Source organism: Sorex araneus, chromosome 4 (genome assembly GCF_027595985.1).
Source record: "Sorex araneus isolate mSorAra2 chromosome 4, mSorAra2.pri, whole genome shotgun sequence".
Lineage (NCBI taxonomy): Eukaryota > Metazoa > Chordata > Mammalia > Eulipotyphla > Soricidae > Sorex > Sorex araneus.
The window spans coordinates 7,375,660-7,401,278 of NC_073305.1; the positions used below are offsets into that span (position 1 = coordinate 7,375,660).

General features: G+C 62.8%; 1 protein-coding gene across 1 annotated transcript in view; it reads left to right on the top strand.

Annotated features, from left to right (window-relative positions):
• Nucleotides 1-25,619, top strand: part of SLC6A11 (solute carrier family 6 member 11) — an 82,934-nt gene that overhangs the window by 25,254 nt on the left and 32,061 nt on the right. Inside the window, exon 6 of the mRNA XM_055134985.1 lies at nucleotides 21,206-21,340. Within this exon, the coding sequence (XP_054990960.1) occupies nucleotides 21,206-21,340 (135 nt within the window). The remainder of the gene's footprint in view (nucleotides 1-21,205; nucleotides 21,341-25,619) is intronic.

Genomic DNA, 25,619 nt, shown 5'->3' on the forward strand with positions numbered 1-25,619 from the left:
GCTCTGACCTGGCAAGTTAACCGTGTGATTAGGGGATGCAGGTGATTGACCAGTGGGGGAAGCAGAGCACAAGGAAAAAAGTTACAGATAAACACAGAGGAATGGGGGTGCCTCGGGAGCACTGTGATGGGTGTGACTCAGTAAACCTAAACTCCCTGCGGCCAGGGAGAAAGGACAAACCAGCGTTAAGCCTAAAAATGTTTAGAGCTATGTTCCATTAAACACAGGAATGGGAGTGTCTCGGGAGCACTGTGACGGGTGTAACTTGATAAACCTAAGCTCCCTGTGGCAAGGGAGAAAGGACCAACCAATGTTATTCTACACCCATGTCTCTCTATCTCGGGATCTGAGTCTCCCCCGCTTTTTTGTGCCAGGATTTCAGTCTCTCTGCGTCTCTGTTCTGGGATCTGTCTCTCCCTCGTCTCTCTGTCCCAGGATCTGAGTCTCCCCCGCGTCTCTGTCCCAGGATCTCAGTCTCTCCTGCATCTCTGTCCTGGCATCTGAGTCTCTCCCCGCGTCTCTCTGCTCTCTGCCCGCCAGATATGAGTGTCTCCCCTCGGCTCTCTGCGCAGTGCTCTGGATCTGAGGCGCTCCCCGTGGGTCTCTGCTCCCTGTACCTGGATCTGAGTCTCTCGCGGCGGCTCTCTGCTCTCTGTCCCCCAGATGTGAGTATCTCCCCACGTCTCTCTACTCTGCCTCCTGGATCTGAGTCTCTCCCCGGTCTCTCTGCTCTGCCCCGGGACCTCAGGGTCTCCCTGGGGCTCTTTCTCTCCACCCGCACAGCCCCCAGATCTGAGGATCTCCCGGGACTCTGCGGCCCTTTCTCCCGGAGCCTTCCGAGCCCCTCAGTGGTCCGGCAGCCTGTGCCCAGGGGTGGGGTGGGGGTTTGAGAAGAGCCTGCAGCTGTGGGGCACCGTGTGTGGTGATGGGGGCACTGCCAAGGGGCGAGGGACACTCTGGGGGAAAAGAGACACTGGGAGGGGTGAGGGATGCTGAGGGGGTGAGGGACGCTGTGAGGGGTGAGGGATGCTGTGAGGGGTGAGGGACACTGTGAGGGGTGAGGGATGCTGTGAGGGGTGAGGGATGCTGTGAGGGGTGAGGGACGCTGTGAGGGGTGAGGGACGCTGTGAGGGGTGAGGGACGCTGTGAGGGGTGAGGGATGCTGAGGGGGTGAGGGACGCTGTGAGGGGTGAGGGACGCTGTGAGGGGTGAGGGACATTTTGAGGGGTGAGGGATGCTGAGGGGGTGAGGGACACTGTGAGGGGAGAGAGACACTGTGAGAGGCAAGTTCACTGTGACGGGGTGAGAGACACTGTATAAGTGTGAGACACATTGATGGAGTGACGGACACTATGAAGGGGTGATGCATACTGAGGGAGTGATGAGCATTGTGAGGGGAAGGGACTTGGAGGGGGAAGGGACACTTGAGGGGATGAGAGACACTGGGGAGGTGAGGACATTTGAGGGTGTGAGGAATACTCTGAGGGGTGAGGGACATTGTGAGGGCATCAGGGACACTGAGGGGCCGAGGGACATTATGAGGAGTGAGGGACACTGTGAGGGGTGTGGGACACTGGGAGGAGCTGAGGGACACTGTGGTGAGGGGTGAGGGACACTGTGAGGAAATGATGGACACCATGAGGGATTAATGAACTCTGTGAGAGCGTGAGGGACACTGAGGGTATGAGGTACATTGTGAGGGGGTGAGGTACTGTGAGGGGGTGAGGGACACTGTGAGGGGGTGAGGTACTGTGAAGGGGTGAGGGACATGAGGGGTGAGGGACACTGAGGGGTGAGGTACTATGAAGGGGTGAGGGACACTGAGGGGTGAGGGACATTGTGAGGGGTGAGGTACTATGAGGGGGTGAGGGACACTGTGAGGGGGTGAGGTACTGTGAAGGGGTGAGGGACACTGTGAGGGGGTGAGGTACTGTGAAGGGGTGAGGGTCATGAGGGGTGAGGGACACTGTGAGGGGGAGGAGCACTGTGAGGTGGTGAGTGACACTGTGAAGGGTGAGTGACACCGAGGCATACGGGATACCGAGGGCATACGTAAGGGACATTGTGAGGGTTTGGGGGGACAGTCAGGGCTAGAGGGACAGTCTGGGCTTCCTGTGGGCTCTCCTGGGCCACTGTGTGGGTCGGGGGTAACAAGGGCTCGGGGACGGGGTGATGTCTTGGGGCACCCTGGAGAGCGAGGCGGACGCTGTGAGGGCGGGTGGCTTATGAAGGACGGGGGGTATTCAGGTGTGGGAGACACCGTGAGGAGCTCAGGGGACTCAGCGGCTGGGGGACTGCAGGCTTGGGGGCTCTGGGGCCTGGGGTGCTTCCTGATGAGCCGTGCTGAGGCCCGGGAGTGGGTCCTGGCGGAGGCGGCGGGCGCTCCGGACAGCACCGCGGAGTCAGCGTCTGCTTGGCCGGGGGTCGGGGCCTGGGGCCGCTGTGGGACCCGGAGGGAGGCCGGGCCGTGGCTCGAGGGTCCGGCAGCGGGGAGGGGACAGTGTCTGCCTCGTAGGGGAGCCGAGGGGCTGAGGGGCGGAGGGCGTGTGGCCTGGCAGGCTCCCTGCCCACATGCGCCCCACGCTGCGCCCCAGTCAGTGGGGTGGGCAGTGCCCGCAGCCCCCAGCTCGCTTCTCGCACCCCGAAGCCCACGGGAACCCAGACGGCCCAGAGCAAGGAAGCAGGAGGGGCCCTCGGGCGTCGGGGGCGCCCAGGCTCCGAGGCCCTGGCAGGAAGTGGGGCCGGGGCTGACCCCTGCCCTGGTGACCGCGGGGCCTGTGCCCTGGGGGCATGTACAACGTGCCTGTCACTCGTGCCTGGTGACAAGGCAGCTCTGTGTCTGGTCTCGCGAAATTAAGTGCAGACAGCGAGTCTGCGTGGCACGTAGCGGGCGGCACGTAGCGGGCAGCAGGCGGCATGGGCCTGTCAGAAGCAGCACGCCAGGGCTGGAGCGATAGCACAGCGGGTAGGGCGTTTGCCTTGCACGCAGCCGACCCGGGTTCGAATCCCAGCATCCCATATGGTCCCCTGAGCACCGCCAGGGGTAATTCCTGAGTGCAGAGCCAGGAGTGACCCCTGAGCATTGCCGGGTGTGACCCAAAAACCAAAAAAAAAAAAAAAAAAAAAGAAGCAGCAGCAGCATGCCGCAGACAGGCCTTAGGGGGGCACTTGGCTGGGCCTGGCCCCGCTGTGGCCGCAGCTCCCGCCCCGTGAGCACTGCCGAGGGATGTGGCCACGGCCCCGCTCGGCACCTTCCATGTTCACGGGCCTTCCCGCACGCCACGCTCAGAGCCAGGCTCACTCTTGGGGCGTGTGCACGCCGGGGCATGTGTGTGTGTGTGTCTGTGTGAGCGCATGTGTGCCTTTGCGCAGGTGTACATGTGTATGTGCATGTGTGTAAGCACATGTGTGCCTTTGCACTTGTGTGAATATGTATATGCACGTGTGCATGTGTGTGTAAGCGTGTGTGAGTGTGTGCATGCACATGTGCATACATGTCCTCTTAGAGAGGGTGTATGCTTAGCACTCAGAGAGCTGGGGTGTGTGTGTGTGTGTGTGTGTGCACATGCCCGTGTGGGAAGCACTAAGTGGGGGTGTGTTTCGTGCCCGGGTGCCGGGCAGGGGGACCGAGGCTGGCGCAGCTGCTGGTGCCCGGCTCTCTCGTGGGCGGGCCCTGCTCCCGGACCTTCCAGCCGTACTCCTCGAGCCCCTCCCGATGCTCAGAGGGGACAGGGACTGTCCCGGGTCACACAGCGAGTGCGGGACAGGCACCAGCTCTTCTCAGGGGACAGGTTTTGTGGCCACACCTGACGGTGTGGGGGGACGGTCGGCCAATGGTCCGGGGCAGCCCCTGACCGAGCGGCCAGCAGCTCCTTGTCCTCGGCCGTCCCGGCCGTCTGCATCGAGAGAAGCTTCCGGGCTCCCATCTGGGCCCTGGCGGGGACCTGTACCCCGACTTTGACCCGGCTCAGAGAGCACTTTTCCTGTGGGGAAACTGAGGCCACGGGGGTTGTCTGGGACATCTGGGGTGGGGACCCGGCAAGTCGGCGCGGGTGCTGGTGTGGGTGCCGCAGGGGAGGGCAGAGCCCCCCGGGGCTGGCACTGTCACCCGACCCCCACTGCCTTCGGGGGCGCCCTTCCTGGGGGGAGGTCCTCACCGGGCTCCGATGCCCCCAGAGGCAGGGAGGAGGGAGTCAGCGCGAGGCTCGGAGGCCCCTGGAAGCTCTGGGTGTCCGCATCAAAACCCCAGATAAGACCCCCTTGTCCGGCGCCCACCGGGTCCCGGGAAGGCTGCCCTGGAAACGGGGCCTCAGTGGGTATTTCCACGCCCCCGGCAGGCTGGAGCCTTGTGGGCCGGGAGCTCTCCCTTACGACAGTGACCAGTGGTGGCCCTTCAAGAAAGAATCACCGCCACCCGCCCTCCCACGTCACCCGCGCCGGTGGTTCCCGCGCCCACCTCCAGGGGGCGCCGTCCCCACTTCAGGAAACGCCTGCAGGTGCTAAACAATAACTGAGCTCGGGTGGGCGGAGGGTGGGCAGCTGTTGTGTCTGTCACCGTCATCGCGGCCTGTGGACGTGTCTCAGAGCAGCTCCAAGCTGAGGCGCGTCGGGAAACCTACCCCCGGGGCCCCAGAGCCCGGCACCCCACACCCCAGCACAGCCCTCCCCGGGCCCCCAGGCGGGAGCACGGGAGGGAGAGACGCGCAATGACTTCTGTCTGCCGTGTCTACCCCTCAGGGGGGTCCTGCTGCCTTGAACCCCCGCGGGGGCTCCCCTCGTCCTCGCCTCCTTCCCACCCCCCAGGACTTAACTGTCTCCATTGCTGGGGCCCCCCACATTGTTTTGGGGTCAGAGGCAGCCGTCGTTCAGGTTGGCTTTTTGTCGCGGAATGATTCTGTGGCTCAGAGAGCACTGCTTCCTCTGGCCCACGAGCGAGCGTCCCGTGGGCCAGAGTTACCCACTGTGGCTGCTTCCGGCAGCCACTGCCACCGGCCGTCCCTGGGGCTCGTGGGTGGCCGTCGGCCCTCCGCCCCTGTGGGTGCAGACGGAGGAGCGGGGGGTGCTGAGAAACGGTCCCGCTGACTTCCCGTGAGCCGCCCCGCCCCCAGGAGTGAGGCCCTGCCGCCCGGGCCGTGGGGGGCGGGGGCTGCACCCCGGGACTGGGGGCGCATCTCGGGGACAGTTCCGTCTGCACGTCCCGGAGGACACAGACGCTAGTGTGTCCCTCCCAGACCTCAAGGCACAGGCTCTGGGGCTGGAGCCATAACACAGCAGGGAGGGCGCTTGCCTTGCACACGGCCGACCCGGGTTCGACTCCCAGCATCCCCTAGGGTCCCCCGAACACCGCCAGGAGTGATTCCTGAGTGCAGAGCCAGGAGTGACCCCTGTGCCTCGCCGGGTGTGACACTATGGCGCAGACTCTGTGTGAGCCTGTGCCCGTGCGACTGGGCTCTCGGTCCCCGTTGAGTCTGACGCGGCCCTGGCAGGGCTCGGGTGCCCGTCCCTCCCTGGAGGGGTCTCTGCCAGTGCCTGCTCGACTCGGGCGGGTGTCCTTGCATCTTCACACTGTCTCCAGCCGAGCTGAAGTTTGGGGTGTGAGTCGGGGCCAGGCCCTCCGTTCCCTCCGGGGTCGGACCTTCGAGGTGTGACCGCAGGGCCTTGTCACCTGTGCTCTCTGCCGCTCTGGGCTCCGCGGTCCCGCCGGTGCCCACGCCGGTCTCTGCAGCGTGCCAGGCCCGTGTCTGGGCCCGCCGCTCTCCTGTGGCACGTGGACCTGCCGGGTGATGTTTGTTCTGTCCTGCTCTCCGCCCCCTCCCCCTGCACCTCGTCTGCCGCCCCCGGGTCTCGGCACCCCGAAATCCCGTCATTTCTGCCTTCTCCTGGCGGGGCTCCCCACCCGCAGCCTGTGTTCTGGTCTCTCAGGAAACCCCCCTGGGCTGTGCATTCGGACTGTACCCCCCATCCACGCACCTGGCCCCCGGCCCCCAGCCCTGAGGCTCCAACACAGTGCTCGGCAGGGCCTCAGGTCTTGAGCGTGTCCTGTCTGCTGGAGCACCCGGCTGAGACTGTCCGGAAGAAATGCAGTGCGTCCGGGGCTGGAGCAATAGCACAGCGGGGAGGGCGTTTGCCTTGCACGCGGCCGACCCGGGTTCGATTCCCAGCATCCCATAGGGTCCCCTGAGCACTGCCAGGGGTAATTCCTGAGTGCAGAGCCAGGAGTAACCCCTGTGCATCGCCGGGTGTGACCCAAAAAGCAAAAAAAAAAAAAAAAAAAAGAAAGAAAAGAAAGAAAGAAACGCAGCATGTCCAAGGAAGCTGACCTTCAGCTCCAGGCGTCCCCGTCCTGGGGCTGTCTCACGGGCCCAGCGGAAGAAGCAGCCGCCTCTGTGTGGCCGCGCTGTCCTGGGCTCGGTGCTCGCTGGGGCCCCTGCTCACGGCTGCGTGTTCTGCTCCTGTGGCTTTGCTTGCCTGAGTCTCGGCCCTCCAGGGCCACAGCCAGCGCTCAGAGGCCTCTGTCAATAAAGCTTTATTGGGACGGACACCTCCGCCCCTGAGCAGGGTCCCTGGAGCTGGGTGTTGCTGGGAGGTGCTGCTCAGGGCTCTGTCGGGTGCTGCGACCCTCAGCTTGAACCTTCTAGAAAAGTCAGTGGGTCTCTAAAGCTAGTGAGTAGGATCTCAAGCTTTCCTTTTACTTTATTTTTTTTTTGGCTTTTTTGGGTCATACCCGGCGATGCACAGGGGTTACTCCTGGCTCTGCACTCAGGAATTACTCCTGGCGGTGCTCAGGGGACCCTATGGGATACTGGGATTCGAACCCGGGTTGGCCGCGTGCAAGGCAAACGCCCTCCCCGCTGTGCTATTGCTCCAGCCCCCTTTCCTTTTACTTTAAAATAGTTTCATTGAGTCACAGTGAGACACACAGTTACCAGGTTGTTCTTGATTTGGTTTCAGTTATACAATGTTCCAATACCCGTCCCTTCCCCATTTCTGACACCAATGTCCCCAGTTTCCCTCCCACCACACCCACCCCCGACTGTGTGGCAGGCACTTCTCTGTCTGTCTGTCTGTCTGTCTGTCTGTCTGTCTGTCTCCCTCTCTGTCTCTCTCTGTCTTTCTCTCTGTCTCCCCCCCCCCTTTGGGCGTTATAATTTGGGCATTGTAGGTTACCAGCTCTATCTCTTCACCTATTGTCAGTATTCGGGTCTTGTCCAGTGTTATTTCTGCCCATTATTGCCAGGCTGGTCCCTCTCTATCCACACTGCCCTCCACCCCACACTTTGGCGGCGTCCAACCATTGACCACTCCTCCTGGCCCTTCTTTTTCTTCACCTTGGGTGTTGGTCTGATACTATCTTTTTAAAAAATATAGCTGGAGCGATAGCACAGCGGGGAGGGCGTTTGCCTTGCACGCGGCCGACCCGGGTTCGAATCCCAGCATCCCATATGGTCCTCTGAGCACTGCCAGGAGTAATTCCTGAGTGTAGAACCAGGAGTAACCCCTGTGCATCGCCGGGTGTGACCCAAAAAGTAAAAAATATATATCCCACAAATGAGTGCAGTCCTTCCATGTCTGCCTTCCCCTTCTGACTCATTCCACTCGGCACGAGACTCTCCATGTCCATCCATGTAGAAGCAAATTTCATGACTTCAGTCTTCCTAATGGCAGCAGTATTCCACCGTGCAGATGTGCCATAGTTCCTTTATCCAGTTGTCTGCTCTTGGGCACTCGGGTTGTTTCCAGATTCCGGCTGTGGTGCACAGTGCTGCTGTGTTTCTGCTGTGTGTTTGTGGGGCCCAGGGTATATTCCCAGAAGTGGCATTGCTCGATCAAATGGGAGCTGCATTTCTAGTTTTTTGAGGAATGCTCATATTGTTTTCCAGAAAGGTTGGGCCAGTCGGCATTCCCACCAACAATGGAAGAGCGTCCCTTTATCCCCACACCCGCGCTCCAGCACTGGGTGTTCTTGGTTTTTTTTTTTTTTTTTTTTTTTTTTTTTTTTTTTTATGTGTGCCAGTCTCTGTGGTGTGGGATGATCTCACTGTGGTTCTGGTTTGCATGTCCCCGATGACTAGCCATGTAGAGCATGTTTTCATGTGCCTTTTGGCCATTTAAATGTCTTCTTTAAGGACGTTTCTGTTCATTTCTTCTCCCCGCTTCGGGATGGGGTTGGATTTTTTTTTTTTGTAAAGTTCTGCCTCCTATGTCTCAGGTGCCAACCCTTCTCAGGTGGTATTTCATAAATAATTTTTTCCGTTCGGGGTCTGTCTTTGTGTCTTGGTGTCCGTTTCTTCTGAGCTGCCGACCTAAGAGCTTTACATGCAAATGATTTGCCGTTGAACGAGCAAGGTCTGAGCTGTCTAAAGCATCTGGCTTTAGCCTTGAAGGGCCATTTCAGATGTTGAGGAGCCTTGGGGATGCTCTGGGGACAGGGACGATGTCTCAGAAGTCCTTCTCATCCTCCCCCCTCCCACCAGCGACCTGCTATATCCCAGGAATGCCGAGGACAGAGAGGGGGCTGGGGAGAAGAGGCAGGCCGAGGCCAGGCAGGTGGGCATGGCTGCAGAAGATGTGGCCTGAGAGGGGGCAGGACCACCGGGGGTCCCTCACGGGCCCTGGTGATGGGGTGGGGGGTGCCAGGGCCGGGGTTGGGGGGCTTTGCTCTGAGCTGGCGGGATCCACTGCAGGTTTGTCTTTCTTTCTTTCTTTCTTTCTTTCTTTCTTTCTTTCTTTCTTTCTTTCTTTCTTTCTTTCTTTCTTTCTTTCTTTCTTTCTTTCTCTTTCTTTCTTTCTTTCTTTCTTCCTTCCTTCCTTCTTTCTTTCTTTCTCTCTTTTTTTTCTTTCTCTCTCTCTTTCTTTCTTTCTTTCCATTTTTTTTGCTTCTTTGGATCACACTCGTCGATGCACAGGGGTTACTCCTGGTTCTGCATGCAGGAATTACTCCCGGCGGTGCTCAGGGGACCATATGGGATGCTGGGAATCGAACCTGGGTCGGCCGCGTGCAAGGCAAATACCCTCCCCGCTGTGCTATCGCTCCAGCCCCCACTGCAGGTTTTCAAACCAGGCAGCACCATCCAAGTTTAGCCCAAAACGTCACCTCTGAGGCCAGCCAGATGGTCCCAAGGGCTGGACACATGCCTTGTCTGCGGGAGCCCCTGGTTTGCCCCCCAGCATGGTTGGGAGCCGCCCCTGAGCACCAGATTGGGAGTAACCCCCAAGCACAGCCGAGGGAGGCCCCCGAACTAAAAATAAAGCACAGAAACCCCAGGATGGGTTCTGGCTGTCGCCGAGACTGGATTGGGGAGGGGGGCCAGCCTCTGTGGGGCGCAGTACGGGGGTCTGCTCTGCTCCCCAGCCGGCCCTGGCAGCCCAGGCCTTGGGGTGAGGGGCTCGCCCACCTGCCGGCCAGGACACTGCCCGTGTGTGGGCAGCCTCGGCCCCTGGACCCGCTGCACATCCCCCGCCCCCTCCCCGCCTTCCCAGCTGGCCCCTCCTGTCCTCCCTGGGTGATTTATGGATTTTTCCCCTCATTTCCTGGTCTCCAGGAGCGGCAGTTTAGGGGGGCTGCCACGAGCCCCATTCTGGGGCCTGCCCGCCTCCCGCCCCCGGCCCTGCCCTTAAAGGAAGCTGCAGGATTAGCGGGTTCCAAGAAGAATCGCCTTTCACCGCTTTGGGCTGTTTTGCTTCTTTTCAGGGCTCCGGGACACCGAGGCAGGAAAAAAAAGAACAGCCCCCCCAACACCCCGAAACAGCTGTAAATAGCCTTGAATTGATCTTTCTTCCTCTCCTCCTTCATTCTCCCCCGAGGGGCAGGGCCAGAGGTGGCCTCAGGACTCCCAAGCTGCCAGGGACAGCTGCACGGTGGCGGGGTGCTTAGCTGGGGTTGTGAGCCCCCTCTCCGGGCCCGGGTCTCAGGCCACCCCCTGCGCCCCTGGGCTCTCCCAGCAGTGCTCACAGCTCAGCCGCCTTGCAGGTGCGAAGACAGAGCCCTGGAGCTCGGCCTGGAGATCTCGGCCCTGAGCCGGGGGGGGGGGGGCGCGGAATAGGGGGGGTCAGGGGGGCACATGGCAGCTCCCCGACCGCCACCTGCCCCAAAGGTGGAGCATCAGCCCCTGCCCCCTGGCGGGCACCTCCTCCCAGTGCCACCAAGGCAGACGTCCCCCCCTCCACCCCCAATTAAATCCGTCCGTCAGCAGCGCCCGGTAAAGCGGCTAATGGGTTCAATGAGGCAGAAGGCAGGGGCGAGGGGGCAGGGCGCAGAGGAGAGAGGAGGAAGGGAAGGAACTGGGCAGCCGCGGGCTGGGGGGCGGGGGGCCGCGGCGGGGGGCTTTCAGAGAGGAAACTAGAGCGTCCCTGAGCTGCATGCAGAGGCCTTTCACACAGCGGGCTGCGGGCAGCGCCTCGCGGGCCCAGTCACAAGCCTTCCGCGTCCCGACGGCCCTTTCTCCGGCCTGAATGGCAGCACGTCACCTTTCGCGGAACCCTGGCGGAGGGGGGGGGGGGGAAGCCGGGCGCAGAAACGGTGTCTTTATTAGGACACAAAGGACCCCCAAAGCCCAGCGACGGCCCGGTGTGGTGCGTGTCGGGGTGGGGGGCAGTCTGGCTGCCTGGGGGGAGCCCCAGGAGCAGGGAGGGGGCGTGGGGGGAGGCGCCTCCAGCCCTCACACAGCCCAGCCCCCCCCAGCCGGTACCTGGCACTGCCCGGAGCCTCTGGGCCAGGCGGTCTCCCGGGCAACGGGACCCCCCAGGGCAGCAGTGAGGCTCCTAGTGGCTTTCTCGGGGCCAGCCCGGGCGCTGTGCCGTGGGGAGGCCAAGAGTTGGCACTGCCCGGGGCCTGGGGACTGAGCACGCAGCACCGACAGGGCGCAGCCTGGCCCCTGCGCGGAAGGAGACGGGGCGCGGCGGGAGTGAGCAGCGGGCAGTGCTTACGGCCCCCAGCCCCGTGCCCGGTCTCCTGCAGGCTGCTGGCCACTCGCGTCACTCTGACTCCCTGTGCCTCAGTTTCCCCTCCTGTCAAGGCCAGCGTGGTCAGTGCCATGACAGTGGGTGGGGGCTGTGCCGGGGTCAGCAGCGAAGAGGCCAGTCGAGGTGGGCTGCCCTTGCTGGAGCCGGGGGAGGACTCAGGGCCCCTGTCCAGGGGGCTCAGGGCAGAGGGGACAGGGGGCCAGTGCCCAGGGATGTGGGGGCAGGGCAGCAGTGTGGACGGGCCGCCTAGAATATTCCGGGCGCCTTGGCTCACCGCCCGGCAGCGCGGTGGGTCTCGGCCAGTGCAGCTGCAGGGCGCGGAGTGGCCTGTGCCCCTGCTGGCCGGCCCCGGGGCCGCCGCGACCCCCAGCCCCGTAGCAGTGGTGGTCGGGGGCTGCGCCTGAAGCGCTGGGCGGCGGGGGTGCGGGGGGGAGCGAGGGGGCTGGAGGTGGCCTGGGGCGCTGCGGCCAGCCCTGCGCTGGGAGCTGTCCATGGTGGACACCCGCCTCCTCCAGGAACTGGCCAGTCCAGCCTGCAGTCCCCCGGCCTCGCTTCTCCTTGCTGCCCCTCTTCCTGCCGCAGGACCAGCCGGGACCAGCCGATGGTCGGGGCCCGGGGCCTGGGGCAGGGACAGAGCAGCCCGGTGGGCGGGGCCGGGTGAGGTCCTGCTGTGTGCCAACTGCGAGGCCCGTGGGAGCCGTCACAGCAGCAGGCGGGCGGGTGCACAGGCTCCCTGGGCATGGGGACACAGCCCACCCGGCCGCTCACACAGGGACGGCTCGTCGCCAGGGGCATGTCAGGGCCGGCCCCGCATCCACCTCCGAGCACCGCCTGGCTCGCTCGCCCACCCCAGCCCTGCGGCAGCTCCAACCCCGTTAACCGCACGGCTGGGACTGGTCTCTGGCTCTGGGGTGTCCCCTGGACCGTCCCGTCTCACGGGGTCCTGTGGTGGTCGGTGACGAGGCAGTCGGTGCTCGTGGCAGTCAGTGCTCATGGCAGTAGGTGCTCATGCAGTCAGTGCTCGTGGCAGTCCGTGCTCATGCAGTCAGTGCTCGTGGCAGTCAGTGCCTGTGACAGTCTGTGCTCGTGGCAGTCCGTGCTCATGCAGTCAGTGCTCGTGGCAGTCAGTGCTCATGCAGTCAGTGCTCGTGGCAGTCCGTGCTCATGCAGTCAGTGCTCATGGCAGTCGGTGCTCATGCATTCAGTGCTCGTGGCAGTCGGTGCTCATGCAGTCAGTGCTTGTGGCAGTCCGTGCTCATGCAGTCAGTGCTCATGCAGTCAGTGCTTGTGGCAGTCGGTGCCTGAGGCAGTCGGGGGAAGCTTCCCACAGTGGTGCTGCTCTCTGGGGGGCTGCTGGGGCCATCAGGGGGCAGGAGTAGCCTCAGGTGCTGCTGGGGTTGGTGGATCCCAGGCGTGCCTGAGTCTTCATGGTTCTCTGACCCCCACCCCGGCTTCCCCGCCCTCTCCCCCGGGGTCACGCCCCCAGGCCTGCAGGAAGGGAGGTGGGGTCCCGTCTCAGCACCAACAGCCCCCAGGCCCGGCTTCTCTCTCGCCACAGTCGGGTCCCTCCGTCCCCCTCAGAGCCTTTGCAGCCGGCACTGGGGTGGGGGTGGTGGTGGTCCGTGGTGAGTGGGGCAGGGGTCGAACGCATCTCTGTCCATGCTGACGGGGAGGGACCGTCTGCGGTCCAGTGGCCCGGGACGGCCTGCACGGGGTCACGTGGGGACAGAGCTGGGCGGGGGCGGGGTCTTCAGGGCAGGAGCCCTCCGAGGCCCGGCGGCAGCAGCAGCCATGGACAGTCCAGACTGGGGGTGCCGAGGGGCCCCCAGGCCCCGTGCTGTGCCCTGGTGGAGCTGTTGTGCGCCTGCCCCCCCCCTCCGACACCAGCCCCGGGCCCTCCTCCCGCGTCTCCATCACCTGCCCCCCCCCACACACACCAGCCCCGGGCCCTCCTCTGTCACCCGGAGCGTGCAGGCGGGAGGGAGAGCTGTGCGTCTGTCCCCTCCTCTGCCCCCACACCCGGCCCTGCCTTGGGGGGCCCCCCAGTCGCCGTGGTGACCCGGCAGGGGGTGGGGTCACCAGGCTGTGCCTGCGAGGCCTGTTCCTGTCCCCCCTCTCTCCTTCACGGGACACTCTGTGGGAATCCACAGCACCGACTCTCGGGTCACTCAGCTCCCCCCAAACCGGGCTTCGACCTGGGGGGCTCCGCACACCCTCCCCCTGCCCCTACCCCGCCGTCGCCGCCCTGCAGGGCCCACATCCAGGACCCGCCTCCCCCAGTTGCCTGAGACCTGGCACCACGGGACAGTGCGACTCCCCAGGCCATCCGCAGGGCGCGCTGCAGTGACCCCCATCCCCTGCTACCCTGCGTGTCCCTGGGTGCCCAGTGCCACCAGCCTCAGAGCAGACACCCCTCGGAGAGTCCTCGTGTGTCCGGTGTTCATCCGCGAGGCAGGGCTTCGTGGCTGTGCGTGTCCGCCAGCTCGTGGGCGAGGACAGAGGGCTCAGGCGGCCGATAGGAAGTTGTGGCTAATTCTGGGGACCCAGGAAGAGGTGGCCGGTGACTTGCGGGAGTGGGGAGAGGGGAGGTGGCACCTCGGGGAGAGGGGCTGCACATCTCTCTGCCCACCTTGGCCAGCAGGGAGTGTGAGGGCTGATGAGGGTCTGCTCCGAGCCCCTTCAGGGACAGACCTCCCGTCTCACCAGCCCCCGAGCCCCTGCAGGGACAGATGTCCCGTCTCACCAGCCCCCGAGCCCCTGCACGGGACAGACCTCCCGCTTCACCAGCCCCCCAGTCGAGCCACCCTGAGCCCCAAGTGTTCTACCCAGTGGGAGACCATCCCGCCGCCCGATTTCTCAGGATCCGAGCACTCAGGGTGGGGCAAGGGGCTACTCTGTGCAGGGAAGGAGAGTCAGACCTAAGCCGCCCACCTCAGAGACGGTCCCGCCTGGCCTCAGTCCCCGGCAGACCCCGGCCCAGTGCTCCTCCAGGCTCCGCTGGAGACACAACCTTTGCCACGGCCCGAGTGGATCCTCTTGGCGCCGTGGGGGTGCGTCTGTCTGCGAGGAGGCCGCGCCCTCGCACACCTGGCTCCTCCGTGCTCTTCGTGGGGCCTCACCGCCCTCTCCCGGGGAGAGGTGTCAGCCCTGCATGTGGGGGCAGGGCGGTAAGGCCGGCCCATCACCCCCAGGACCTCCCTTCTGTGACCCCCACTCCACTCCCTCCGTTTCTGGTGCAGTGACGTCCAGAGTGTCCTCGGACACTGCATGGCCTCCTGGGAGCCCCGCCGGCCCCTCCTAGAGCAGGGTGGAGGGAAGAACCTGCCGGTGCTCAGAGCTCTGAGTCCCCAAGGGGCAGCTGCCCGGTGCTGGGCTTCTGGCTTCCTAAGGGTCTGGGGTGGGCAGAGGTGCCCGTCGTCTGCGACTGGGGGTGGTGTTTCTCAGCCCGGGTGGTGGGTGCCGAGAAGGGGCTGCTCAGCATGTGGCGAGCCCAAAGAGAGGTAGAGGCAGCGTGGCGGGGGCGGGGCTTGTCACCAGGATCAGCGCCCAGCTGGTCACTGAATCTCCACAGCCCCGAGCAAGTGACACCAGGTCCAGTCCTCCATGCCCGGGGTGGCAGATGGGGCCACCCTCACCTCCAGCCCGTGCCGTGCAATGCAATATCCGGGTCCTATCTCTGGCACCCTTAGGTGCCCGGTGGCACCTGCTCTAAGACCAGGGAGCAGGCACCCGGGGAGTCAGCCCAGGACTTGTTCAGGACCCTGGACAGCGCCGGGCACCTGGGGTCTGTTGGGAAGGGTCAAGCCCCGGCTGGGAAACGTGTTTGCTGGGAAGGACCTGCACGGGGACGGAGCTGGGCAGGGTCAGAGTCTGCCCGTCCCTCTATCGTTCAGAGACTAAGGGCCACGTGCGCACAAATTTCCCAGTGCCCCACCTTGCTCGGGCAGGAGCACTTCCTACGAGTCTCCCGCGGGCAGAAGTGCGGTGCAGTATGTGCTAGTGGCTGACGGACCCCGTCAGAGCCTGCCATGAGAGAGAGCCCGGGCAGAGACGGCAGCTGCCTTGCGCCACCCTGGCGCTTGGTCGTGTGGCGAGAGCTCACGTTCCCTGCACCTCGCCCCTCTCCCGTGGCACGCAGTGACTGGACGTGGCCGTTTAGGATCTGGAGCAAATGATGGTCACGACGCTTGCCCAGGGGAAGTCGAGCAGGAATGACGGACTCCTGGGGGGGGGCGGGGAATAGCTGGAAATGCTCGCGCAGGGCTTGTCTGGCGCTGACCCCGGCTGGCCTGCACACTTCACCCTCTGGCCCGCTGGACGCGGGGTCCTGCCGCCCCCAGGCACCGGTGATGCTGTCCCCGGTGCCTTTGGCCCCACTCCGCCCCGGTTAATCCAGTTATCCTGGAGACCTTGGGGCAGGGCTGCTTTCGCCCCGTAATCAGACAGCCCCTGTGATGAAATAAATAGCCCAGTCCTGGAAGTAGGGGGAGGGCGCGCCCCACAATCCCGGCATTGGGATGCAAATGAGCAATTAGAGTCAATTAGAACAGGATACAGTGTAATTACACCAATTGTGCTAACCTTTCTATTCAGGGGGACTTGACCTGCTAAAAGGAAACTAACAATAGTAAAAAAAAAAAAATCTTTCTAGACTGAGGGGTGTGCTGGGGCCAGGGCTCCACTTTGAGGCTTCTGGGGCCCCGGACTGATTGACGTCTCGCCTCTCCCCCGCCGCTCCCCCGCTCTCTGGTCTGAGGCTATGCCAGCGCGCCAGGAAGGGTCAGACAATGCCCTCTGCCAGTGACCTGCTGGGGCCCATCACACCGCGCTGCCCAGTTTAGCATCAGACCCGTGCCCTGCCGCCATGTGGAAGGACAGCACTGGACTTCCCCAGGGGCTCCTGCCTGGACCCTCTTTGCCCTGCCCTGCAGGTCCAGACGGGCCTTCCCACGGACACCAGATCTCCTGAGATGGCCTGTGGATGCCTCTTGAATACACGCGTCCAGGGGCGGGAGCGATAGCACAGCGGGTAGGGCGATTGCCTTGTATGCAGCCGACCCGAGTTCGATTCCCAGCATCCCATAGGGTCCCCTGAGCACCGCCAGGGCTAAGTCCCGAGTGTAGAGCCAGGAGTAACCCCTGAGCATCACCAGGTGTGACCCAAAGAGCAAAATAGGAAAAAAAAAAAAAAACACAGGCAACCACGTGAGGTGAGCCAGCACTCTGCACCTTGGGGCATCAGCGGACAGGAACCTGCCCACGATGACCCTGCCCGAGCTGTCATCCATGCCGCAGTGTGCCCCGAGTGCATCTTCAGATGCCAGGGGTGCCATTCGGGCACCGGACACAGCCGGGAGAAAGACAAGCTGTAGGGCGCCGGGGAGGGCGCTTGCCCTGCATGCCACCGACTCAGGTTCGATCCCCGGCACCCCGTAGGGTCTCCTGAGCCCCACCAGGAGCGAGCCCTGAGTGCAGCCGGGTGTGGCCCCCAAACAAACCCCCAAGTCCCCTTATGAGACGTGTGTGTGTGTGTGTGTGTGTGTGTGTGTGTGTGTGTGATGGAGATTCTGAGGTGCTCAGGGAAGGGAAGAGCCCAGAGCTGGGGCCGGGGCCAAAGGTGGGGCACACGGGGTAGGTCGAGGCAGACGGGACCTCAGGGCAGCACTGGGGCCAGGGGCGCGGGCTCCCCTCCCCCACCCCAGCCTTGGGGGCCCGAGGACACGAAGCCACAGGACAGCGACGAGGCGGCCCCAGTGGACGCACCCCTGACCCGGGGCCGCCCCCCTCAGACACACGCTGTGGGTGGGACAGAGCCGGGATGGGCGCCTGCACAGAGGGAGGGGTGAGGAGGCGCGAGGCCCGGTGCGGCCTGGCCCGCTCCCAGCCCTGCAGCCGGGCACAGCGGGGGCACAGCGGGGGCACAGCGCGTCCCCGCCACACAGCAAGTTGGGACTGAGCCGGCCTTGGACGCGGGGTCCTCTGAACCGGTGCCCAGCCTCGGGCGGCCCCTGACCCGGGAAGGGGTGCGGTGAGGAGGGCCAAGTGTGTGTCTGTGCGGAGACGCTGGGGTCGAGGGGCCGGGCTGGACTCCGCTGGACACTTGTGGAGAGCTGAGGTGGAGGTGTGGCTACTCCAGCCGGAGCCCCCTGAGGCCAACCTGGAAGGTTCTAGATGTCCTGGGAGACGGACTTCTATGCTGTCTTCCCCTTCCTTGCCTGACCGCTTGCTTCGCACCGGGGGGTCCCTACGGGAGCCTGGACCCCCAGACAGTCCTGAGGACCCCACCCTACAGACGGGGCAGAAGGCAGCACGTGGCGGGGTTCTGCCCACTGTCCCTCCAGCCAGCCCCAGGCAACGCCTGGCCCTGGGCATAGAAAGGGCCTGGCCCTGGGCATAGAAAGGGCCTGGCCCTGGGCATGGCCTCGGGGGAAATTCCTCACTGACCGCCGAGGTCACTGTGATCTGGCCTGTTGCGGCTGTGCTGGGGGACATCAAAGATGCACTCGGGGTGAAGATCACGGTTTCTTTCCGCCCTTTGCCGAACCGGTTTCCGTGTTCACGCGCTGCCCCCAGGACTTTGCAAGCGAAGTGGAGGGTAAAGACGGAGCTGAAGGGGCTTTTAGGCCAGCTGGCGCCTGAGGCGGGCCTGGGCTGTCCCGGGGCGCCCCCCACAGGCGCCCTCTGCGGCGATGCCCCAGACACACCCTCGGTGCCCGGCAGCAGCGGCTCCCAGCGGTGTCTGGGCCTGGGCAGCCGGCAGCGCCCGCTCTGCTTGGCAAAGGTTTTCTTTCTCTCCCGATTACATCAGAGGCGCAGGCTCCTGTGGGGCGGCAGCAGGGCCCCAGCTAAGGGCTTCCTTTGCCGTTGGGGGTCCCGGCAGGGCGCGTGCCTCTGGGGGGTGAGCCCTGGGTGACACCTCAGGGGCCCCGGCGCCCTTGAAATAGGTCGGGTCTGGGATGAGCCCCGACAGCCGCGTCCAGGCGGCCCCGGGACAGAGGCCACACCCCTGTGCCGTGTCTCAGCCCTTGGCAGGGTCTGTGCTCACGTGCTTCTGGGGGGTGGCGGTGTGAGCCCGGGGGGGTCAGCTGAGCTCCAGAAATGTCATTCCCCAGCCCGGTCCCTGCAGCCCTCCGCCTCCTGGTGGGACACAGGGAGGGGTGTCTGGCGCGAGGCTTCGCGGAGGCGGGAAGCGGTCGATGCGGGGAGGTTCATCTGGAAGGGGGGAACCAGAACCAAGCCTGACCCTTTGGGGGGGGGCGGATCTGGAGCGCCCCACCCCCCGCTGTCCGAGGGCCGCCCCCCGCCCTTGCCGGCTTGCGTCCTCGTCTAGGAGTTTGACTGCTGCTCCCTGATTCTGCTTGGACCTGACTCCACTTCTGTGGCCCCGTAACTCAGATTTCTCCAGCCGCTTGTCTGCACCTCGGCTATTGCCACGTGTCTGCGAGCCAGAGAGCAGACACAGCCGGTTCCCGGGTGGAGAGAGGCCGAGGGCTGGGGTCAGCTCACTGCGGGTCCGCGGAGGGTGTGCAGGAGAGCAGGCCGCAGGGGCAGGCAGGGTGAAGAAATTTTGTCAGTGAAAAGAAGGAATTCATTGCTATTACACAGAGGTAGCCCTGTAGCACTGTCGTCTCGTTGTTCATCGATTTGCTCGAGTGGGCACCAGTAACGTCTCCATGGTGAGACTGGTTGTTACTGTGTTTGGCATATCGAATACGCCACAGGGAGCTTGCCAGGCTCTGCCGTGCGGGCGGGATACTCTCAGTAGCTTGCCGGGCTCTCCGAGAGGGACAGAAGAATCGAACCCGGGTCAGCCGTGTGCAGGGCAAACGCTCTACCTGCTGTGCTATGGCTCCAGCCCACCAGTGATCTGTGCTGGCCCCACACCAACAGACAGTGCTCACGGCTGAACCAGGAGCAAGAGTCCCAGCTTGCTGGCTGGACTGTGGGCTCGCTGGACACTGGTGCCGTCCTGCGAGTGGAACAGACTTGGTGAAATGTCACCTTCCCAGGCTGTGTCTGCAGACGCCTCCCCACCCCTGCGCCTTCAACATCTGTGCTTGAGGGTGGGTTAGACCCTGTGTGCCTGCCTGTCTGCACCCTCTCACAGCATCTGTCACTGCACCTGTCACTGTCCCATCACTGCATCCTGTCACTGCATCCTGTCACTGCATTCCTGTCACTGCATTCCTGGCACTGCATCCCCGTCACTGCATCCCCATCACTGCATCCTGTCACTGCATTCCTGTCACTGCATCCCTGGCACAGCATCCCTGTCACTGCATTCCTGGCACTGCATTCCTGTCACTGTATCCCTGTCACTGCCTCCCTGTCACTGCATTCCTGGCACTGCATTCCTGTCACTGTATCCCTGTCACTGCCTCCCTGTCACTGCATTCCTGGCACTGCATTCCTGTCACTGTATCCCTGTCACTGCCTCCCTGTCACTGCATTCCTGGCACTGCATTCCTGTCACTGCATCCCCATCACTGCATCCCCATCACTGCATCCCCGTCACTGCATCCTGGCACTGCATCCTGTCACTGCATTCCTGTCACTGCACCCCCATCACTGCATCCTGTCACTGCATTCCTGGCACTGCATTCCTGTCACTGCATCCCCATCACTGCATCCTGTCACTGCATTCCGTCACTGCATCCCTGTCACTGTATCCCCATCACTGCATCCCTGTCACTGCATTCCTGGCACTGCATTCCTGTCACTGTATCCCTGTCACTGCATTCCTGGCACTGCATTCCTGTCACTGTATCCCTGTCACTGCCTCCCTGGCACTGCATTCCTGTCACTACACCTGGAACTACCCAGTCACTGCATCTCTGACACTGCACCTGCACTGCATTTATCACTGTACCTGTCACCACTCCTGTCCCATCACTATCCCTGTCACTGCAGCAATCACTGCTTTCCTGTCACATGTGTCACTGCATCCCTGCACCTGTCACTGCATCCCTATCACTCTATCACTGTGTCCCTATCGTTGCACCTGTCACTGCACTCATCAATGTGCCCCCATCACTGTGTCCCTGTCACTGTATTCATGTGGCTTCTGACCCTGTAGCTGGCAGTTCCGTGTGAGGGCCTGGGAGTGGCTTGTGTCCACGTAACCCTCAGTCCCAGTCCTCAGCAGACCGTGGTGCCTTGGACAAGGCCCCTTGTGCGACTCTGGGGTGCTCGCACAAGGGGACAGGACAGGGCGGAGCTGGTGACCGCTTCCCAGTCCGTGACCCCCAAGGTCCACGCCGCCTGGTACTGACCAAGCAAATGGAAGGGGCAGGCCCACGAGGGCACAGACCTGGGGGACAAGTTTCCGCTGCAGGGCCTGACAGCCGCTGGGCTCCGGCACACACGCGTCCTCCCGGCCCCACGCCTCGGGCTCAGGGTGCAGGTGGCCCGAGGCCCCCCTCCCCGTCGCCTGTCCTCTCGCCTTCTCCCTCACTCTGAGAATTCACTTCCACGAGGAGAATCGGCCTCCGAGAGCACAGCCTTGGGCAGAGTCGGTACAGGGATTCCTCACTTCCCGCCCACACAGACGACCCGGTTCAGTCCCCAGCACCCCGCACGGTCCCCCGAGCCCGCCGGAGTGAGCCCTGAGCACAGGCCAGGATTCAGCCCTGAGCCCGCCGGTGTGGCCCCCGAACCAAAACAAAACAACACTGAAATGTGGGTCTTGGCCGCGGGTGGAAGTAGGACGTGGAGCCGGCAGGCGGCTCCGAGGCTGGACGCCGCCCCGCGTGCCTGTCGCCCGTTCCTCCTGAAGGACCAGAGACGGCGGTGGGACGAAAGCCTGAGAGAGCCCCCGGGGCGAGACCGCTGTCCCATGGCCAGGCTGCCTGCCGTGGCTTGTCATGGGGCCGGCTCCCTCCATGGCCATTCCTACGGGTGAGTCCTGTGGCCAGCGGGGCTCTGACCTCTGACCTCACAAGGGTTCATGCTGACCTCTGACCTTGTAGAGGTTTGTGCTGACCTCTGACCTCATAGGAGCTTGTGCTGACCTCTGACCCTGTGGAGGTTCACAGTGACCTCTGAGGCTTGTACTGACCTCTGACCTCATGGAGGCTCGCAGTGACCTCTGACCTCTTGGAGGCTTGCTACACGCGGGCTGGGAAACGGGCCCTGGAGGGGGTGATGCTGGTGAAGGCGGGAGAGTGTCCTCGGGGCTCCCTCCCTGGGAGCTCACAGGCCTCTGCGCCGCCCCTCCCTGACCCTCCCCTCCCCGCCCCTGCAGGTCGTGTATGTCACCGCCACCTTCCCCTACATCATGCTGCTCGTCCTGCTGATCCGAGGGGTGACGCTGCCCGGCGCCTCGGAGGGCATCAAGTTCTACCTGTACCCCGACCTCTCCCGGCTGTCCGACCCCCAGGTAAGCGCCGTGACCCCGCCGCCTGCCACGGGGACTCCCCAGATCGCGCCTTCATCGCCACGACAACAGGGGCCCAGCCCACGAGCTCAGCCCTGACACCCACGGACTGTCGGCAACTGCAGCAGGAGGACCCGGCCGGAGCTCGTCTCTCACACCTGAGCCCACACACACCTGATTTCACACACACGATCCCACACACCTGAGCCCACACACCTGAACTCGCACACACATGATCCCACACACACATGATCCCACACATACATGATCCCACACACCTGAGTCCACACACCTGAGCCCACACACCTGAGCCCACACACCTGAGTTCACACACACCTGAGCCCACACACACATGATCCCACACACCTGAGTTCACACACACCTGAGCTCACACACCTGAGCCCACACACCTGAGCTCACACACACCTGAGCCCACACACACCTGAGCCCACACACACATGATCCCACACACCTGAGTTCACACACACCTGAACCCACACACCTGAGCCCACACACCTGAGCTCACACACACCTGAGCCCACACACACCTGAGCCCACACACCTGAACTCGCACACACCTGAGCCCACACAGCCGCGCTCACGGCCGTGCATCTCTGAGGGCGGCTCTGGGGCTGGTGGGAGAAGGGTCTCGGGGTCAGCTCAGAGAAGGGGGTAGGTGGGAGGTCCGGCCAGTGTGTGCGGCTCCCGGGTGCCCGCTGGTCCCACGCTGCTGTGGGCCTCAGGTCTGCGTGTCTCGGGCCGGTGCCCCCAGCCTCCCTCAAGTGCGAAGGCCCTCGGAGCCCCCCTGAGCATGTGCCCGGGCGGCGGGGAGGGGCTCCCACGACTGGCACCTCCCGGGGACTCGGGGGAGACCCCCTCGAGGGCACAGCGCCACGGGGAGGCCCGTGTCTCCGGGGACAGACGTGCTGTGAGAAGCTCCCGTCTGGTCAGAGGCCCCGCGGGGCCTGGGGGGAGTCGGGCTGAGGGGAGCCCCGAGGGTTTGCGGGCACGCCGCAGAGACCCGCCGCCGTCTGTGAGTGCTCGCTGCTGGGCGCCCAGGGCCGGCCCGCGTCACAGAGCCACGAAGCAGAGCCACGATGCTGCCCCAGACGCCCTGTCGGGTCAGGAGTGAGGGCGGAGCCAGAGGGAAGAGGAGAGGGGGGGACCGCAGGGCCGTGTCCGGCCAGGCTGACCCCCTGCCCAGGGCCCGAGGCGTCTCCGCCGCCAGCCGCGTCCCAGCGTGTGGGGGAGGGAGCGGCAGGGCAGGGCCGCGTGGTGACTGGACAGGTCAAAGGTCGGGGCCTTCAGCTCAGCCACTGGGTGTCGGTTTGCCTTGGAGTGTCCTGTCAGTGGGGCGGGGGTTGTGCAGAGAGTGGGGCAGGGAGTGTGGTCCATGTGTGTGCATAGCTACATGGTATGTGTCTGTGTTGGTGTGTCTGATATGCATGTATGGTGTGTGGTATGTATGTGGTGTGTTATGTATGTTTTTTGTATGTGGGGTTTGTATGTGGCATGTATATGTGGTGTATGCATGTGGCGTGTGTAGTAGTGTGTGTATGTGTGGTGTACACTCATGGTGTGTGTAGTCTTACGTGGTATGATATGTGAGTAGTGTGTATTTAGGTGTTTGTGTGGTTGTATGGCATGTCGTCTGTGTATGGTGTTGTGGTCCGTGTGGTTTATGTGTGCTGTGTGTGCTTTGTGTGGTCTGTGTGTAGAATGTGTGTGTTATGTGCAGTACTTGCGTAGTATGTGTTGTGTTATATGTGTGTTATATGGATTTGTTGGGGTGTGTGGTTTATGTGTGTGTGATAAGTGCATGGTGTGTGTGTGGAATGTGTGTGGGTGTGTGGTAGTATGTATTGTAGCATGTGTGTGAATGCGTGGTATGTGTGAGTGGTGGGGATATGTATTGTGTGTATAGTATGTACATGTTATGGAGTATTGTATGGGGTTATGTGTGGTATTTTATGTGTGCTATGTGTGTGGTGTGCGGCAATTATGGCATTTGTATAGTGTGTTTGGTTATATGGTATGTGTGTTGTGTGGTGTGTGGTATGTGTGTAGCCTGTGTGTGTTATTGCAGTATTTGTATGGTACGTGTGTTGTATGATATGTGTTATGTGTGTTGGGCGTGTGATGGTAAATGTGTGGTATGTGTGGCATGTCATACGTGTGATGTGCCTATTATGTATGTGTGCTATGTGTGTAGTGTGTGGTATGTATGAGTGTGGCAAGATATGTATGTGTGGTGTGTGCAGGTGAGGGTATGAGGGTGAAGGTGATTCTGTGGTGTGGGTAGGATGTGGGTGAGTGTGAGAGTGTGGGGAAGTTTAAATACAAGTGTGTGTGGGTCTGGGTACTGGTGTGGGTGTGGGTGAGTGTGCAGGTGCGGATGTGATCCAGATGTGAGTAGAAAGGTGTGGGTGAGTGTAGTGTATGTCAGTGTGCAGGACAGGATGGGTGAGCACGTGAGCGTGTGTGGGTGTGAGGGTGTGGGTGTGGGTGAGTGTGTGAGGGTGTGGGTGTGGGTAAATGTGTGTGTGGATACGAGTATGTGGCATGGGTGAGTGTGTGAGTGTGTGGATACGGGTGAGTATATGAGTTTATGAGGGTGTGAGTGGTTTGTAGGTAAGAGTGTGGGTGTGCGAGTGTGCAGGTGTGTGTGCAGGTGTGAGTGTGTGGGTGTGGGTGCGGGTGTGAGTATGAGTGCGTGTGCGGGTGTGGGTGTGTGAGTGTGTGGGTGCGGGTGTGAGTGTGAGTGTGGGTGTGAGTGTGGGTGTAGGTGTGTGTGAGTGCATGGGTGTGAGTCCGTGTGTGAGTGTGGGTGTGAGTGTGTGTGAGTGTGACTGTGCGGGTGTGAGCATGAAGGTGTGTGTGAGTGTGAGTGTGCGGGTGTGAGCATGGGGTGTGTCTGAGTGTGTGTCTGAGTGTGAGTGTGGGTGTGGGTGTGAGTGTGTGTGAGTGTGGGTGTGAGTGTGAGTGTGTGAGCGTACGTGTGTGTGAGTGTGTGAGTGTGAGTGTATGTGAGCGTGCGGGTGTGTATGTGAGTGTAGGTGTGAGTGTGTGTGAGTGTGAGTGTATGTGAGCGTGCGGGTGTGTGTGAGTGTATGTGAGTGTGAGTGTGTTTGTGTGGGGGGGTGGGTGTGAGTGTGTGTGAGTGTGAGTGTGTGTGAGTGTGCGGGTGTGAGCGTGTGGGTTTGTGTGTGTGAATGTGTGTGAGTGTGTTAGGGTGTGGGTGAGTGTGAGTGTGCGGGTGTGTGTGAGTGTGGGTGTGTATCTGAGTGTGTGTGTGAGTGTGAGTGTGGGTGTGGGTAAGTGTGAGTGTGCAGGTGTGTGTGTGTGAGTGTGTGTGAGTGTGCAGGTGTGTGTGAGTGGGTGTGAGTGTGTGAGCATGCGGGTGTGAGTGCGGGTGTGGGTGTGAGTGTGCAGGTGTGTGTGTGAGTGTGTGTGAGTGTGCAGGTGTTGTGTGAGTATGTGTGTGAGTGTGAGTGTGAGTGTGAGTGGGTGTGAGTGTGAGTGTGTGTGTGCGGTGTGAGTGCGGGCGTGGGTGCTTTGGGAGAAGTGCGCCTGCGGGTGCAGACGTGCTGTCCCGGGCTGGGCCGTGGGTTCCTGGTGCCCGTGTCGCCTCCTGTCCCGTGACTGCGCTGGGCCGGACCCCTGGCGGCGGTGGGTGGTCTCTGCGGGCAGCGCGGGCTGGCAGCGGGAGCGGCCGTGCAGGCGGGAGGGCCCAGGCCTGCGGCCAGCGGGTTGCTCCAGCGGGCCTCGCGCCCGCGCTTGTCCCGGCCCTGTCAGGGCTTTCTAAGCCCCTATTTGTCCCCCAGTCAGCCCTGTGTCCCTCTCAAGTGGGCAGCGCCTCCATGCCAGCCTCTTCCCCCCGCAAATCCCCACTTTCCGCCTTTTCAGCCCGGGGGCCTCGGGCGCAGGAAGCCGCCGCGGCCGCCCCAGATTCCGCACTCGCCCCATTGTCTCTCGAGTGTGTTTTCAGGCTGAGAACAGAGGCACTGACACGGCTCCAAGTTGTGGGTCTGCTTTCCCAGGGGGCTCCGGGGGAGGGGAGCTGGGGGCTGGCCAGGGGGCCTGAAACTGCGAGGGCGCCGCGGACCCCCCTGGCCCCTTCCCGGGGCAAATCGGGAACCCCCACCCGGGATCACGCCCCAGCCGAGAGCACGCAACTGTGGGTATGCTGCCACCTGGTGGGCACCTGGGGGAAGGCGGGCTCGTGGCTGGGGACCCCAAACCCGCATGCCGACATACTACAAGGGCTTGGTGGCCGGAGAGG